General features: G+C 36.5%; 1 protein-coding gene across 6 annotated transcripts in view; it reads right to left on the reverse strand.

Annotated features, from left to right (window-relative positions):
- dlg3 (discs, large homolog 3) overlaps window positions 1-19,357 on the reverse strand; it is a 140,435-nt gene that overhangs the window by 12,190 nt on the left and 108,888 nt on the right. For all 6 annotated transcript variants that reach the window (XM_079838592.1, XM_079838594.1, XM_079838595.1 and 3 more), the window contains 3 exons: window positions 11,945-12,059; window positions 231-407; window positions 54-129 (listed from right to left, as the gene is read on the reverse strand). In XM_079838592.1, the coding sequence (XP_079694718.1) occupies window positions 54-129; window positions 231-407; window positions 11,945-12,059 (368 nt within the window). The remainder of the gene's footprint in view (window positions 1-53; window positions 130-230; window positions 408-11,944; window positions 12,060-19,357) is intronic.

Below are 19,357 nucleotides of genomic sequence, written 5' to 3' on the forward strand. Positions count from 1 at the left end.
GGGGCAGCTCCCATGAGTCCTTCACAGAAGGAGGAGGACGACGATTTACTCACCCTGTTGGACTCGATCATGCCCGTCCTTGCATGGAACTTGACTGTTTTTAACCGTGCACGCTCTTTCTTTTCCACCCTGTGGATCAAAAAATAAAAATGTGTGATTGGCAGTGAACACAGTCCATTACTACAGGGGAAATGTTGTAATGTTATCTTGGCTTGTTGGCAGTACTGTACCTTTTCTTGCTTGGTATGACCCCAATTTGCTCACTCTCCCCATGGGGTGTAACCAGCCGTGCCTGCCACCACTCATCATCGGAGGCATTGATGACATGCAGGATGTCCCCATAGGAGAAACTCAGACCCTGGCTAGGGAGGCAACTGTCCCTGGTCCTGTCATAGTCAAAAAGAGCCCTGGGAAAAACAAATGAAACAATTCGACATCAGCAGTGTGCTAGTAGAGTGGATGCTCAGGTTTCATTGTAAAACATCTGTTGTGTTTGAGTAAATGGTGGGCGTGGGGATACACATACACCACTGGACATCTGCACCTTTTTTGTTGATAAAATTAGTTTAGCAGATGCTTCCTCATTGAAAGCAACTTACAGTAGACTTCTTACTAAAGACATAGAACCATTTGAGAAATATTTCGCGAGAATTTTTTTTAAATTATTTTAACAACTACTATTGAAAGATTTGGGGTCAGTACGAGGTTGTATTTATTTGCTCAAAAATACAGTAAAAATAGTAATATTGTTAAGCTAATACAATTTAAATTAAATTACTCCAGTCTTCAGTGTCACATGATCCTTCAGAAATCATTCTAATATGCTGATTTGCCGCTCCACAAACATTTCTTATTGTCAATGTTGAAAACAGTTGTGCTGCTTCTTCTTTTTGTGGAAATCGTGATACATTTGTGACCCGTGCTGGCAAAATGATTTGCAATGAGCAAATTTTCACAAATGAGTTATTGTTATTTTCACATTCTCTATTTAAAAAACCCCATCAAAATTATGTATGATTTGATTGAATTGGACAAAAAAAAAATGACAGAGCTACAACTGTTTGAAGTCGATAGAGTCAGCAAAGTCAATTTTGAGAAACATCGATTCCACAACACAATTCACCTAGCAACGATAATAGGGATGTCAATCTACACAAAATCTTTGTTTAAATTAATGATTAATTAATCGATTAATCATTAGCCTTAACACTGCAATACAGCAGTGGCATATAGCCGACAGCATCACAGGGTGTGCAAATGCTGCTCAAAACACCATGAGAGAAGGATTGAATGAGAAGGATTATTAATCTAAATAAAGGGCTATAGCAGGGGTTTTCAAATTGTGTGAATGTGAGCCTCCCCTTAGAGTAGGTAAGGACAGCCGAGCCCCCCCTTCCCCAAAATCCTGTCCGCCTCTTCTAACCCACACACGCCTCGGCAGTAAATGCCATCTTCTGTGTGTTCCTGGCAATGATGAGTTTCAATAACAACTAATAAAATGTAAATATTTTTTCATATTGTATTTTATTTCCTTTTTTTTTTAAGAAGTGCATTCATAAATCTTTGCAACAGCAAATAACTTCCAACTTTATGCAGGCCTATTTGAGGCTACTTTTAAAAATCACAGAACATCAGTAGGCCTAACCATAAGTCAACAAAACATGCTTAACATGTGAATGTTACAAGTGTGAAACTTGTGTCTGGGTCTTAAAGGGATAGTTCACTTTAAAATGAAAATTCTGTCATCATATACTCACCCTCAATTTGTTTCAAGCCTGTATGAATTTCTTCTGCTGCACACAAAGCAAGATATTTTGAAGAATGTCAGTAACCAAACAGTTAACTGGTCCCATTGACTTCCATAGTAAGAAAAAATATATATACTATGGAGGTCAATGGGACCAGTTAACTGTTTGGTTACTGACATTCTTCAAAATATCTTGCTTTGTGTTTAGCAGAAGAAAGAAATTCATACAGGCTTGAAACAAATTGAGGGTGAGTATATGATGACAGAATTTTCATTTTAAAGTGAACTATCTCTTTAAGCGCACATTTTAATGCACATCTTCTCGAACAAAATCAGCACAATGGACAGCTATCTGATCAATGAACGACAACGCTTTTTGTTCACAGCGCATAACACATAACAGTCAACTGCATTGAAGGCATGTTCAAAAAGATTTGCATTAGGCTACAATGTTTTTTGGCTAAAATTATTTATAATCATACATTCAGATTTAAACAATAAACAAAATGCACCATTCACGTCATTTGCACGTGTCATTCACGTCATTTGAATTTTAATTTTGAACTTTGAATAACCGCCCATATCAGTGGGAACAATGAGGACGCGCTTTTGACGCGCAGAGGTGTTCGATGCGGGGCTGCACTGCAGAGAGAAATAAACGCAAGTCGTCCTCCACCAGCAGCCTTGATCTGTATTTATTTTTAATCATGGTCAGTGCGGAAAACCCACACTCACACAAGTAAGTGGAGGTGAAGGGGATTAGGACTTGCATAGCCTTAGTGGAGATCTGAGGGAACTCGCTCTCCACAGACAACCAGAAACGCGTGATCGGCATTTAGTCTCTGCTTCAAGTCCCCATTCGAGCTGAATAAAATAAAAATTTAAAATAAAAAAGTTCGATTTCGTGCATTGATTTGTATTAGGCCTACACTAGTCTTTTCTGTCTGTGTCAGCTGCAAAAATTAAGTTGAAGATCGCCATCTCCGTATTGAAGAAGCCAAGCCTACAGAGAGAAATGCACATCATGGATTACATTGAGTAACGTTAGCTAGCCTATTTCTTTTCGTTTTGAATAGTTTCGTTTAAAGAAATGTAAAGCTTTCTTAAATATTCTATGAGGCATAAAATGAGTTTCGATTAATTTATAATAAAAAATTAAAGAGATATGAGATATGAATTTATGATGCTCTCCAGTTCACGCGTGCAATGCAATTGATCGCGGATATATTTGCTTCTTATTTATTAAATCCAGGCAATTTGTTGAATAAACATTTATTAAAATTAAGATACAATTTATACAAAACGAAATTCACTTTAAACTAAAGAAAGTCTTTCTACAAAACGAAACTTAATGAAGTGGTCATGTCTGACCCACTCCATGTCCCCGATGTATCCTATCTTACTCATGGTGTTCAGTTTTCATAATCAACATATAGATGGAAAAAAATAACATATAATATTTTAACATATGAAACTAAATGCGCTTATTTAATGGCTACAACACATAGGCTATTAGGCACATTCAAGTTAATTCTCCAATTAATTTTAAAATGATTGAAAAAAATAAACATAGCCTACCCCTTAAAAAAATAATTGTATTGCAGTTTTTTGAGCACCTGTGCACACGTTGAGCCAGAAGGAGCCATTGCTTAATCTGTCAGCATTACTACTTGTCAGTAATCAGTCAACTCGTTTGTACCACGACGCGAGTATCCCGCGTAGCTTTTACCCAGTATACCGCGACGCGAGTATATGGTTTATTTTTATTTTTTCTTCACGTCGCGCCTCCCCTGTGGCTCTTTGGCGCCCCCCATGGGAGGCGCGCCTCACCTATTGAAAACCGCTGGGCTATAGTATTGTAAAATGAGTTGATGTGACTGATCATTTAATTAAATTGCTTATTTAATAATCAAATATAACAACTAATACAATATGTCACCAATGCCACCTCAGATGCGTGCTGGTCAGAATGTGTGAATGCGCTCTTCCTGAAACAATGCACTGAACATGGCAACTAAACCCAATGAATTCACAACGATGTATTAAAATAGTGGTGTTCTCATTAATGTTATGTAATATGACAGTCCCAATCATAGTTATTATTAATTGTGCATTGCTGTTTGAGCTGTGCGCGCTGAATGAACACATTGAAGCTATTTGCTAGCGCGTTATTTAACTCAAAGACACGCATCCTATATGAGATTAAATCAGATATATACAAAATAATATTACAAATTATATCTGCACAAAATGAGGCGAATGTACAAGTGAACTTGAACTAAGTTCCGTGCGAGTTAGAATGCGTGACTCGTGTTTTGCACGCGCTCTTCCTGGAGCAACGTGATGAAACAGGCAACTAAACAAAAATAATTCACTATGTTTTACAACAATATTGCTTTTTTCCTTGTGTCCGTTTCGTGGTTCAGCGGCACGCATGTGCATGGCCCTGCTTAATCAACGGTCGATAAGTTTATTATATGATAAGTGTATTATTGACAATTAATCGATTAATCAATGACATCCCTAAACCCTACCTTAAAATCCCTAGTAATAACACCACATTTGACACAGCAAGTCAACACCAAATATCTTATATATACATTATTACAAAAAAATCTTATATATATATATATATATATATATATATATATATATATATATATATATATATATATATATATATATATATATATATATATATATATATATATATATATATATATATATATATATACACACATACAACCATGATACCACAATTGTTTGATTAACATTAATGAGACAGACAGCCTATATATTAAGAACTACTGTAACGCACAGATATAAAATAATTTAACACATCAAAAACACGTTTTCCCCCAACAGTTAACCAAACGTTCATTTAAGACATAACAGATAATGTTTGCGTGAATACTCGCCAAGACAAATATTTTGAAATACTGTAATTCTGTGTATGTGTGTATATCGGGATCTCACGCGGTCTGAGGCGTCTTGGTGTGTACGAGGAGCTACTCATCTCAGAAAACGTACAAGTAAAGATACTTTTAGATGTTTAAATGCTATTTGGAGCATTGGGATCGCTAGACAAGGGCTTGATGAAAAAAATTGTGTGATTAATTACTTTTGCAAGTAGCTTGAAATTATCCTGTGCACGTTATGACTCCTTTTGCCAGCCCGGGTCACATTTTTTCAGGATTCTTAGAAGTATAGGAAGTACAAAAGAACTGCTTTTATTTTAAATAAAAATATTTTGTAACATTATAAGTGTATTTGCAATCATTTTTAATAAATGTATTCCTTGTTGAATAAAAGGACTCCTTTTTAAAAAAAAGCCTTTTTTAAAACTAAACTTTTAAACAAATTGTAACATATTTTATTAAATGTATATTAACTAAGGTAAAAATGTAATGTTTAAAACAACAACTTTTACATGCCAATGGTGAGCAACCTACAAATGTCACTTTTTTGTCCTCCAAACTTTTAATTTTCCAAATTAGGTATATCTATTGGGCAAATGGTACGTCACATAATTAATATTTATGAGCCAATATTTATAATAGTCCCCCTATTTTTCATATTGTTGCTTGCTATGTCCTTCACAGTCAGTCCCCCTGGATCAATCTGTTGTTAAGCACTCAAGGCCACAGTTGTGATAGAGGATCCCAGTATCATCATGAGAGGGAAACCAGATGGCAGATGACGTTGAGTATAGAAACACAGTCAGGCATTGTGTTCAAAGCTGAATGTCTTTACCTTGTCAGACAGGTAAATCCAAATGAAAGGAGAAAAACCAGTGGAGCAGGCCTTCCTGTTTCTCAACATACCTCTCTCCTAGGAAACACTAATTATAAGCCCACTGAGACACACAAACACATAGTTTGCTTTGCTGCACAGCTAAATCGAGGACAACATCAAGACTCTGTTTTAAGATAAAACAGTGCAGGGTGGGATCAGTGTTGACTGACATGCCTGTACCATTTTGACACATTATCTCATCTCTGCATTAACAGGAATGTGAAAATGCCTTGAGATCTCACACTTATCATTAACACGTCCGGTCAGCTGACTCCAAAACACAGCAGCTGAATGCTTCGTTAAGCACAGCTCACTTAAGGTGTAAGTTACCATTAGAAGTAAGCCACATATTCATTCGGCAGACTATATTTAATACACACTAGGCATGTGCCGGTATCAAATTTTCATGTTGCGATTAATTGCTGAAGCTTTTATCACGGTATACGGTATTATCACGATATTGAAATAAGTTGCAAAAAAAGTGTTGTCATACTACAACAGGTTAAATCACTTTCTTATAACAAAAGAACCAAACATTTAAATACAATAAAGCAATACACAAAAATGTATAAAGTAAATAAATATTTAACAGATTAAAGTGCAAAAGAATTATAAAGAACAATAGGTATGCTGAAATGTACATTTAACATAGATTAATACATGCTTTAGAAGTATTTTTCATTGTCAGCTTGTTAATGAAGGAACTAATGTTAAATACTGGAGCCTTGTAAAGTGTGTGATTGAACAACAGTCAGAACATATTCAAACAATATCTAGGGCATGTAATTTAGTCCAGATTAAAATATAAAATGCAAGTTTGAAAATGAATAGCCTTAAGTCTTTAAGTATTATGTATTAGGTTATGTGATTACTGGGGAAACGACTGCATTTCTGCTGTTGCGTCAGAGCCCTCTGCTGTCAAAGAATGAATGTGCACTTCAGGGCGTCTCCTCATTCCGCCATGTGCTCGGCTCATGCACGGTCTATGGTAAATGGTAAATGGTAAATGGTAATGGTAAATGGACTGCATTTATATAGCGCTTTTAACAGACCAATGGCCATCCAAAGCGCTTTGAATTTATTTATTTGGTCTATTTATATCATTGCACGTTCCTCTTGGTCTATTTACATCAGTGCGCGTTCCTCTTTGACGTGTTGTTCATTTTAAACGGTTGATGGGTAAAGTATTCTTAAAATTCATTCTAAAAATCGGAATAATTCGTAATAAATAATTATTCACGGTATTTTGAAGTGCCCACGATAACTATATTGTGCATGTTCATTATTGCGGTATATTGTATTACCGTTTACCGGCACATGTCTAATACACACATAATCAGACTGTCACAATTTCTATTGAAAATATCAAAACCACACATAATTTTTAATACGAGATCTTGCTACTAAAGCGGACCATGATGCAATTACACGTCCAAAAACATTAGTGCCCTTTCACCTCTTTTCATTAAAAAAAAACTATTCAATTTCTTTTAAAGCTGCAGTCCGTAACTTTTTCTGGTTAAAAATTATCCTAAATCAATTTTAGCAAGTACACAACAAGCCAGTATTCAAAACTATCTCCTTACCTTAGCCCCATTCACAACGGTAAATTTATAATAATGTGTTGTAATTAGAGTGGTATGGAGTCCGTCTAGTAGTAGTAACGCACGTGAGCATGTATACCGCATGTTCTTCAGCGGATCATTTATAGCCTTTTCTCACAGCAGCTGGAGTAATTAAATGTATAATTTTGATGGCGGATTGTAATCCAGAAAGGCCCAAATGACAGTGACAACTGGAGATTCACTCGTAGTCAAAAGCAAAATATTAGTCTGTATGGAAATCTATGGTCATTGAAATCTACAGGTAACGCTAATAGACACTAAATACACGTAGTCATGCAATGCTAATGCTGTTAACATTAACAATTTGAGAACAAGGTATAACAATAATAATAATTTGCAGGGTTTGATGTTATATGAGCGATCGTTAGATTTAAACACCATTGGTAGCACGATTTATTGTAATGTTTTGTTCCCAAAAGTGGCAGACTTGCTTACTTGTTCAGATGACATTGTCCGGTGAAAATTCTTATTTAGGTTATATTTACAGTATCCACAGGTGCTGTGTCTGACAGCAAAGCCGCACATACTCCTCAAAACAATAGATTCATCCACTCTGAGGAGCCGCGCTGGCGCACAACTCGCGTACAGATGATAACTCCGCAAATAACTGAAATTGCAGGTTTCAAACAGAGATGGCAACAGAGGCAAAACCGATACTTGCGATTTTTACATGTATCGGCCGATACAAGGCTGCTGCGTTCGCCGATATTTTTTCCCCTGCATTATTTACAGACAGGCGTCCACAGGCAGCTCTCACCATCTTCAAACTGTCTTGCTCTCCCTCCCTCCCTCGCGCATATTAATCAAAATCAATTGAGAATTGACACGATGGTAAAAGGTCGAAAGACTGAAGTTTCACGTGGAGCATTGGGAGATTTTTTTTCCTGAATCACCGCTGGTGTTGCTCTACAAGACATTAAATTAAGTGCACCTACACTCTAAAAATTGCTGGGTTAAAAATAACCCAAGTTGGGTTGAAAATGGACTAACCCATCAATTGGGTTGTTTTAAGCAAACATTTAACCCAACCACTGGGTCAAAACAACCCAATTGCTGGGTTAGTCCATATTCAACACAACTTGGGTTATTTTTAACCTAGCATTTTTTAGAGTGTAACCATTAAATGACTAGGTTGTAAATAGTATTAAAATTAAGTACAGTACAGTCAGTGTGCACTTTATTATGCTGCTTGCTTGTTGATACTGTGTGCAATAGTGTAATTATTTTATTTATGCTTAAATATTTATTTTCAGAATTTATTTTCACCACTGAACTCTTTTTTTTCTTGTTCTACCTCACCTGTTTTTACTATTTGTTAAAAATGTTTTTTTTTTAGTTCAATAAATGTTCCTTTTTTAAATTGTTATCATCATGATCATCGTGTCATTTTTATGATGTAAATTGAGGGAGCAAAAGCAGTATCGGCTACAAATATCAGCTCAAGAAAATCGGCAGCCCGTATCGGTCATCGGCTAAGGCCGATGAAAAAAAAATCGGTATCGGCACTAAAAAATCCATATCGGTCGACCCCTAGTTGAAATTGCCATGAAGTATTTTGAAATCCCAATTCTTTATTTCATATCTATATTATGGAACTAAATATTCGGATTTTAATAATAAAACAAACAATCTAATATTTTAAAGGACACTCTTTGGAAGAAAATACTGCAACAACATGCTTTTTGTATATTTAAATAAGATTCCTGCATTTCTCAACTAGTGGTTTGGGCCAAACCGAATTGCTCCAGTTCTCTCGTCCTGATGGATGACTTCACCCAACAATTAGTTTCAGTACTTTTATCAGATGTTCAATTGCATTCAAACCCAGGCTCATAAGCAGCCTTTCCACTGCCCACAACATTCAGACACGACTGTCGGAATTCGCCACCTAGGGACTGTCATAATGAACTTTCATTATGATCTTATGCGGCAACACTGGGAAGCTTGTTCTCACTGCTTCATAAGTCTGGTGATGCTCACAAAGTTGTGTCCCCCGAAACAGGTAGTGTTTTACCTACACTGACTTATATTTCTGACCGCAATATTTTTTTTGCATCTCCAGTAAAGGAGTGCAACAGCAAGAGCCTTTATCCTCCAAACATTTACCATGGTGGAATGAATGAATAAATGAATGAATGCAAACAATAAACAGCTATGCATATAGATTAAATCATCCGCCAATACATTTGGAGGGAACATATGGAGACATTAAAAATAATAAAATATAAATATTAAATAAAATAATTTATGACTCCTCAATAACCATGCATTTTTAAAAGTGTCAAGTGTTTCTGATAAAGTATTAATACATGAATACATTTTCACCTTGTGTACAGTGATTTGATTGAAATTCATCACATTTGGTCAGCATATTGTCTATTCAATACAAAGCTCAAATCGGATATGAAAATTTCGTATTCACAGATGATCGGGACCCCATGCAGCCCCTGTCCGAATCTCTTTTTTAAATGAATGTCTTCCACTTGTTGCGTACAGTGGAAAGGCAGCTAGAGAAGGCCACGACCTGTGACTGAAGAATAAATCGCTAACACCAGGGCCAGTGTTGCCACAGTTACTTTGAAAAAGTAACTTAGTTACTTTACAGATTACTTGATTTTAAAAGTAACTAAGTTACTTTACAGATTACTTGATTTTAAAAGTAACTAAGTTAGATTACAAGTTACCTTATTAGTTACATTCATCAGTTGCCGACAACACCTCTGCAGCCTCAACATAAAAATGACAACCGTTTTTGCCAACACTAAACATAAAACATGTTACACTATACTAAACATAAAACACTAAACATAAAACCCTAAACATGTTAATGAAAAGGTACAAATTATTTTGTTTTTATTAAATACATTTATGAAAAACAATTTATATTTAATTTTTAATTTATATTTATATATGAATGTAAATAATTATATGGGCCTACACAAATAATATAAAATTACAAGATTTATATTTTATTGTAAACGTAATGTGCAGCTCTGTAAAGGGACAACAAATATATGATCGATCCGTGAGAACAATATATTTTTTAATAATCTTTAAGTGCACAAAACTATGAAAATATATGAAACGCTTCAAAACAGAGCGGCAACAAAGCGCTTATGCGCATCCCGGGTGCAGAATGATGCGCTTAAAGCAACATGGAATCAGTGTGTGCAGTGCAGCGCGAGTGCACATTGAAAAGTCCACGGCATAAAGAGAAGATGAGCGTCGAGCCCACAAATCCTAGTCTACTATGTAGCCTATCGGTCCAAACATTCACTGATTATTTGTTTCTTCACAGTTTTTAATTCCGGTTATTGTGCGTGTGAGGCTAATTAATAGTCCTTGTGTTGTCACCTGAGTAGCGAGCACAACATCTTTCAGAAACCGCAAGATAAACTCCAGGAAGATAAATTATTTTATCAACATATCAAGTATTATAACGGGAATATATCATATGGAGTGAGCTTTACCGTGCTGCTGCTGACTGGAACCGAACGACGCGCAGTTTGAATGCTGAACGGAGAATGACAGAGCAGCGGAGGAAAGACATTCAGCTATGGAATGGCTTTAGATGACTTTGTAGGCTACTAGCAAATAATAATATACTAATAATGATTGCTGAAGGATAATGTGACAACTATATATTTCTGATGATTATTTAATTATCACGACATGCCTAATCTGAACAAGTGACTGCCTGTCTTGAGTTTTGTCGACAGACGGAGCGGCCGCCTCGTAATTCTCTATGCAGGAAAAACCCTGCTGAGACTAAACAAGAAAGCAAAAATATATATTTTTACTAAGGAAAATGACAAAAAAAAAGTAACTCACAGTGACTTGGATAAGTTACTTTAATCTGATTACTGGTTTGGAAATAGTAACGCGTTAGATTACTCGTTACTGGAAAAAGTGGTCAAATTAGAGTAGTAACGCGTTACTGGCATCACTGACCAGGGCTAAACTTTCTGCTCCACAATGACTTGATAGATCTCTGATTTGATGGTGCCATTCAAAGATTCAAGGTACCCAGTGCCAGAGACAGCATCACAGACACCAAAACAAGAGTCTTCTGGCATTTTCTGCCATAGAGATATTTTCATTCAGACAGTTACATGTGCTTGGACTCTAAACTGTTGCACCTTGAGCTAGATGTCGGCTTGGATCGGTTTTGTAGATTCTCTTGGTTCTCCCTCTACCCATTTGCACAATCTTTCGTTGTTCTTAAATTAATTTTCCTCTCATTGCCATATCCAGGGACACTGGTTACAGTCCCATGGACTCTAAACTTCTTTATAATATAATACAGTATGCCTCAAAACAGCAGAGCAAGCACTTGTCTTCATTTAAACTGACTGAATGAGTATGGAATACGTACAATAATGTTGAAAACACTGGTAAAACTTTTTAGGGTAATTTTATCAATACAAATATTTCCGACGGTTACTGATAATATTATAAGATGTCTTTGCACTACAAAAATGTAGTTCACTGATTTAAGTCTCACTGCAAACAAAATGCATGTGTTGATGACAAAGATACATCATTTAACACTTTTTAGAAATAAATGATGCATTATTGGAATTTAATGCCAGACAGCTGATACTCAAATTCAAACATGCCTTGATTATTTGAACTAGAATTTTACACCAAACATTTTGAATGGACTACTATGGCTCTTTGATCGAAATGAAGGTTGCTCTGATTGGAAAAGCACTGAAAAAAAATATAATAAGTATCAGTACAACTGAATGAAGGAATCTGAGGATGAAGAAGATACCTGACGTAGAGGGAGCGTTTCTCACTGGTGCGGAGGGAGCCGGAGCCAGAGCTCATGCTGCTGTTCATCATTTGCTCCCTCAAGTCGTGGATCTTGGACTCAAAACGACTGTATTCTGGAAAGAGATAAGGCACACAATCCGTCAGCAACACCTATATTTACAGTAATATTCAGGGCTTTGTTCCAGGTTTTATGAGTGGAAGTGCTTGTAGAGCAGGGCAGAGAAGGAAAGCTCAGCAGCTTATTGAGAACTGATTAATGACCCGGAGAACAGATGGATATTAATCATGTGTAGCTATAAGCTAATATCTCCTGCCAGATAATTAATTATGCATATTAATTAAGTAGAACATGCACTATTCAGTATAACGGAATGAAAGCCTCCAACAAACGTCGGACTGTAATCATTTTTCATAGTGAACAAGGCTTTCGTTTCTGAAGCAGCACTGAAGCATGATGGCTGATTGTATAGTGGCCTTTTAATTAAACGTGCACACCTCTGCTGCAGTGTGGTCGGGCAACTCACAAGCTTAGCAACCGGATCACACGGACATGCAAACAGCGAAATGCATGGGCAAACAAGGATAACATAGCCGAGGAAAGACTATTGTTTTCTTAGCACTGGGATTTACCTTGGAAGTCTAATATAGATCATCCATAACAAAGACTTCATGATTTTCAACCTGCTCCGTAACCTTGTATCCGAGGTAGGGCTGTAATCAACCAAAGAAAATCTTGGTCGACTGAAGTCCTGAAATTTTCGACTAAAAATCGACTAAAAATGACGTTAGGGAAAAAAACGTTAAATTAATTAGCTGCGCACTGTGCGCAGTACTTGGTAGCCTTGTTGTCTGCATAAATTAATTATAAATAAACATAAAAAACTAGTAGGCTATTTGCAGTATATTAAATAGTTTTTGAGCTGATTATTTTGCACTGAAATGAGTCTGACACACGAGTCTGTGTCAGCTCTGACAGCGGTGCATCACGTGCACCTGCGCAATATCATAGCCTATGATTTCCCAAAATATAGTACTATTGTCAGCTAGATATCATCACAATAACTTTTGAGGAATATGCAACATAATTTAGACAATTGTTTTTGTCATATGTATTATAATAACTGACAGACAGTACAATTTCAGCCGCACTGTGCAGCTCGAACAGGAGCTGAGCTCAGCTTCGCGGCTGAGACACGAATAGACTATTAACTTAAAGTTTTTACTCTTAAACACAAAAGGCACGTCCACTTTAATAAAAAAATGAATATTTATTAAACAAGCCAGATCAAGAGCAGAAAAAACGCTCTCACAATTAAATAAATAATATAAGTTACAGAAAACTAGCCTTCTTCAATCTGTCTCTCTTCTCCAGTGGGTTGGGCTAATCCAAAAGTGAAAACAATGGGGGTGTTTTGAAGACAGACTGTTACCTGTGAAACAGGGGTGCTCTGAAAACACCCCCATTAGCAATTAGTGCTTTCCACCTGATGAAATGAACGCGGCGCGGCAAAACTGATGAAATGAACGCGGCAAAACTGATGAAATGAACGCTGCAAAACGGACAGTACAGATCCACTTTTGCGGCACGACTGAAGCGTGGTGTTGTGACGCTGTATGTTGATGGGCGTTCCTCAAGTTTACCGCTATGGGTGTGCGTTTGAGCCAGCGGGGAATGAAAAACAAAGGACGGGCGAGAGACTTCTCTTCGCCAGTTGGTTGGGCTAATCCAAAAGAAGTGAAAACAATGGGGGTGTTCTGAAGGCAGACTGATACCAGTGAAACAGGGGTGCTCTGAAAACACCCCCATTAGCAATTAGTGCTTTCCACCTGATTAAATGAACGCGGCGCAGCAAAACTGATTAAATGAACGCGGCAAAAACTAATTAAATGAACGCTGAAAAAAAATCGACCAATCAAAATTTTGGTCGAGCCAGAACGTATCGACCAATAATCGACTAATCGACTGGGAGATTACAGCCCTAATCCGAGGATCAAAAGACAACCTTCCAAATCTGAGCTTCCAAAAAAACAGAACCTGAGGCAGGAATTTCAATTTTATGAGAACATGAGAACTTGAAAACTCATAACGGTATTAACTCCAAGTCTAAAGTTCAATGCAAAGCCGAAACTTTGACTTCAATGTTAGCACAAACCACGCCTGCAGGGAGCTCTTCTGTAAACGCCCTGTCTGTCACAAAGGGGTTAACAACATGCTGGAATGACAGGGCAAGGTAAAGTAACCTGACACCACCTGCCTGTAACCAGGGGAACACCTCAATGGAGAGGTGGGAGGAAACAGCTAGAAAAACTTGTTGAAAAAACAATTATAGTGAAAAAAGGAGAAGCTAAAAGGTAAAGAGCCTTGTGATAAAGTCTGCAATATAAAGGTTAGTATGCTAATTACAGACATCAGAAGCTTCAAAATCCACTGCACTCATCTTATACAGAATAAACAGAGAGTAATTCACCCCACTGGTCAGAAAGTCTATGGGTAATACAATACACCTGTGATAGACGACACAGACAGCTGGGTTCTCTCAGCCTGTCAGACACACAGTTCCCAACATACAAAGGCTAATGCTAAAACGCAAGGTCTTCGTTAAGTGTGACCCGTCAACATAAGACCTGGGGAGAATCTGGGGCAGCTCTGCCTCACACTCACATGGCCCCACTTGCCTTCATTATGTGCAGGGCTTTTATTTTTGGGCAGTGGGGATTGGCTGCAGCCTGGCTCTTTGTCAAAGCAGTTATATAATATTGCAGCCATGTGCTTTCAACTTGAAAGCATGTATAGGGGCTAGGTTATGATTAGCACAGCACTCTCAACAGGCATGCAGCTTAGTGCCACATAAAGAATGTATTTACTCCATCTTTTGATTTAATCTCATTAATCTCATGAGTCCCATCTCATGAAAATAGTCTTTATTATAAATGTACTATCTACAAAAAAAATGCATATTCATTTTCTAATTCGTACAAGATTAGATTTAATAGTGTTATCTAATTAGTCGTTTATATATATATATATATATATATATATATATATATATATATATATATATATATATATATATATATATATATATATATTATATATAACTTTAAATAAGTGTTAGATGCAAAGGTAATCTAAATGTAAAAATATGGAAACACATGCACTAAATATCCATTTCAACCAATACTCATAATACTCATTGATAAAAATATAATATCAGCCAGCTCAGTAGTCAACTTGGCACAAATATACTGTAAATCCCTAAAAAAATACATCCTTTTTTTTAAATTAGAAAAAAGAAAGAAAAAAAACTGTCTCCAACTACCTGAAACATTTATTTTATCAGGCCAAAAACATTACAAAAGTCAGTGCAAATGAAGTACAAATACAAAAATAGAGTGCAAATAAAGTAAATGTTTCACAGAACTGGAGACTGAGTGCCTTTTTTATAATTTTTTCCTTATTTTGGTGTCCTGATCTTTTTTTTTAACCAAGGTATTATTCTTCAATGTTTTTTTGTTTTGTTTCTACATGGAACTATAACAGCTAAATTTCAAACACTATGCAGTTGCGAAGATGCTCATTGTGTGTTCATTAAGTGCATTGATATGCAGTTGCTAGGGTGTTCTGGATCTTTGCTTAGCAAGTCAAATGAGCCCATCCCCATGATATTCTATGGTTTGGGTCCGTCCTTCAATTTAAGATTGTGTTCACATTTATAGTTTGGTTCACTTGGTTCATTTGGTCCGGACAAAAAAAAAAAAAAAAAAAAATTTACACTTTAGTCCTAGTCCACTTAGCATTCACAGAGACATTTTAACACCAAACTTTAGGCCTTAGGGATATGTTCACAACCCAATTGGTCGGCTTTTATTACGTACATTTCATGACGGAACTTACAGAACATCCAAAACAATGCTGTATGCTGGGCTAAATACGCTTGTTGTATGTGCGTAGCCTACATATGATGGTATTTTGACCAGCTGCAAACTAATGAAGAGCTTATAAAGTGTGTAATGGAGTCAAAACAGGGTCACACGCACAAACAAAGATCTGCTGCGAGGAGACACAGTTCTGAAGCATCACAAATGCAGCGTCATGCATCTATGACAAGAAAAAAAACTGGTATTTCGAGCATTCTGTCCTTTTTAGGCTCACATATTGTGACGTCCTGTTTTTGGTTCATTTACACGTCTTTGGTCGGTGTTGAGTCCATATTTCATTCAAACTGCACCCGAGTTTGTTTAGAAGTGGACAGAGACCCATCTTTTCATCTGTCTCGTTTCGCTTGTTTGGTGTGCACCAGGGTTTGGATGGTGGCGTTCACACTTATTCAAATGAACCACACTAACAGAGCAATAACACCAGGGTTTGTTTTAATCGAAGTCTAAGTTTTACCGTCTGACAGGCAAATATTGCAAGTCTAATCACTTAGAAAAATAACATCACACCTCTCCATTCAAAAGCAGTGATGCTTAACTTGTTGTGTATTATAAGCTATGTATATTACAAATTAGTTTCTTCCATAGGGATGCACCGATATGGAAATCTTGTCTTGAGATATATATTGGTCAATATGACCAAAATCTTATGGAAAAAAAAAAATCTACTACTGCCCTACAAAAAAAAAGCCTAAATAATGCAAACATGTCATTGGACAACATCACTTCTGTATAAAGATTCAAAATGCATGTGTCATGAATAAATAAAATGGAATAGCCCATGAACAAACAATAATTAAATGATTTTCATTAAAGCATATTGTTGATGAAAATAATACGAGAAATGTGCTAGCCTAGTTATTACTAATAGGCTAATGCATCAATGTTTTTATTTAAAAAGAAACATCTAAAATGAATTTTACTGTTTCGAATAACAGCATTGTTTAAACGGTGTGTGCCAAAGCTGAAGAGTAAAGTGAAGCGCTTTGCCAGCGGGTTAACTCAACAAAACACAACTTATATGATTAATCAGATACTATGCAACATAAACATAATATTACAACTTATTTCTGCACAAAAAAAAAGACACAAATGCACTAAGTTATGTGCTTTTCAGAATGTTTAACTCCTGTTGTGGATGCTGAAACAGCAACTAAACCCAAAGAATTCACAACATTTTACAATATTGTTCTCATTATAATGTTACACAAGTATGCGCTGAAGCTAAAGATGATCACTAAAGTACACTGAAGGGCTTTACTACCATGTTAATCAACTTAACCAAACGCTTCCTATATGAGATAAATCAGATACAGGGCTCGACATTAACTTTTTTGCTCACCAGCCACTATGGCTAGTGGTTTTCCAAAGTTACTAGCCACTCAGCCTTTTCACATCGATACCATGGGGAAAAACTACCATATAGATATTTTTTATATTCTCTCATAATTTGGCAGCAAGGTATATCAGGCTGCTGTCCCTTTAATACCTGATGCACGGATGTATTATACTGTTACAAATGTGTTTTCTTTCTCAACTGTTTACGTTCACTTAAAACATAACTGTGTTTACATAAACACTCACCAAGACTGGCATTTTTACATTATTTTGTGTGTATTTGACTGTTTAAGAGCAGCGAAAAAGAACTCAATTTAGTACCGAGTGGGGGCTTTATATGCACACACTTTGGGTGTGAGCACAAAATCTGAAAGAATGAGTCAAATTACGCGCAATCCCAGGCCGAAATTCCTTTTATAGACATTCCTTTTAATATAGACTTTAAAATATATAACATGTCATTCAAGTGTAAATGCGGAATGCAAGGACAAATAAAAGAATGTGTTGTGAACGTTTCTCCATGCTGGACACAAACACTTCACAGTTCAAGTTCAAATCACTGCCCCAAGTTAATGTATGACATGAGGAGTTCAAATTTTAACAGAAGCCAGTCTACAAATAGACCGTCTCTTTCTTACATACACATACACACACACACACACACACACACACACACACACACACACACACACACACACACACACACACACACACACACACACACAAGAAACAAGCAATAATGTCTTTCATAGTGCTGGTTCCCAATCCCACCTAATTCAATGAGCTATTCTGGCACAAATTAATGTGTCACTTCTATTTCTATGTAGACGTAAGGGCCCTTGGGAGGGAGAGGCAGTCCAAAATACATCAGGAGCGTCTGACTAAGGAGGAATATGGGGGAGAGCGTGCCGAAACAGATAACTTACACTGCAACATTCCTGTCATTGCTCACATAGACACCAGAGAATGAACTATGCATTGAAAAAAAAATTCATTTTCAAGTTACAAGTTACAAGTTTACAAGTTACAATGACTGTTAGTGCACTTCAAATCTTGTCAAGGACTATTGATTTCCTATACTCTGTGCCAGTCAAATGTGTCCACGTCTTCCATTTAGTGTTTACAGCTAGTTAACACCACCTTTGACTTTGACATGATATTCTTGGTCTAGGGAAATTATTTGACATTCGTCAAATCATAAGCAGAAGCAGCAACACATTTAATATATAAAAAAAACATTTAACAAGGTATTATTTTAAATGACATGTTTAAGATTGTTTTAGGCAAACAATCTGACTTCCTGAATAAGCCCTTCCCTGCACCTGTCCTGAGCTCTGCAGGAAGCTCCATAAAGCATTAAACAAACATGACGGTGAAGCGTCAGGCCTCAAAGTGCAAAATATCCCGGATAATTTTGACAGAACTGAAGTTCAGTTCAAAGGTGAACTAACGTTACCCTACTCTTCATACAGAATGAAAACACCATTTTGAATATGATAATATCCCATATGAAGCACTAAATATCTTGCTACTTTGTTTTGTCGTGTTTATGGCTTCAATATTTCTCACGAAATCCTCGAGCAAACAGTTTACCTGTGTCGCGCAGCAACACAAACAGTCTAGGCTAGAAACAATATTCGTGACGTCAACCCAACGGCTGAGCAGCTTAATAAATTGTTTAACTTAAATGGTTTTCATGACTTTCATTAATCTTTCAACGCACTACACTTGGTTTAACATGCAACTGCTGATATAATCTATTGTGAACAGCGTCGCTTTCCTTCTCACCACAGCGTACTAAAGAATATAAAGCAATTAAATAGACAATGTACCGTAGATGTACATCCCATTGATGGTTTTCAAGTCACTTACTTTACACAGATCTTTCCTGTAAATGCTTTATGAATATTAGTTGAAGTAATCTTACCCGGGGCGGCTAAAGTGCTGTGTTCAGCTCAACCTCTCGTTGTCCAACTCACTCGAAAACATTTTAGGTAACTTAACGTTAAGTTAAGAGAAAACAATAGATAACAAACTAGTGAATGCCGCACCGCGGCGTGAGAGGAAAATACCGTTTCCTTTCGTTTCAAATCGACACGAAAGGTAAATAAATAGTAAAGAGTTTAATGAAAATGTT

The sequence above is a fragment of the Gobio gobio genome (assembly GCF_949357685.1).
Source record: "Gobio gobio genome assembly, chromosome: 16".
NCBI classification, from domain to species: Eukaryota; Metazoa; Chordata; class Actinopteri; order Cypriniformes; family Gobionidae; genus Gobio; species Gobio gobio.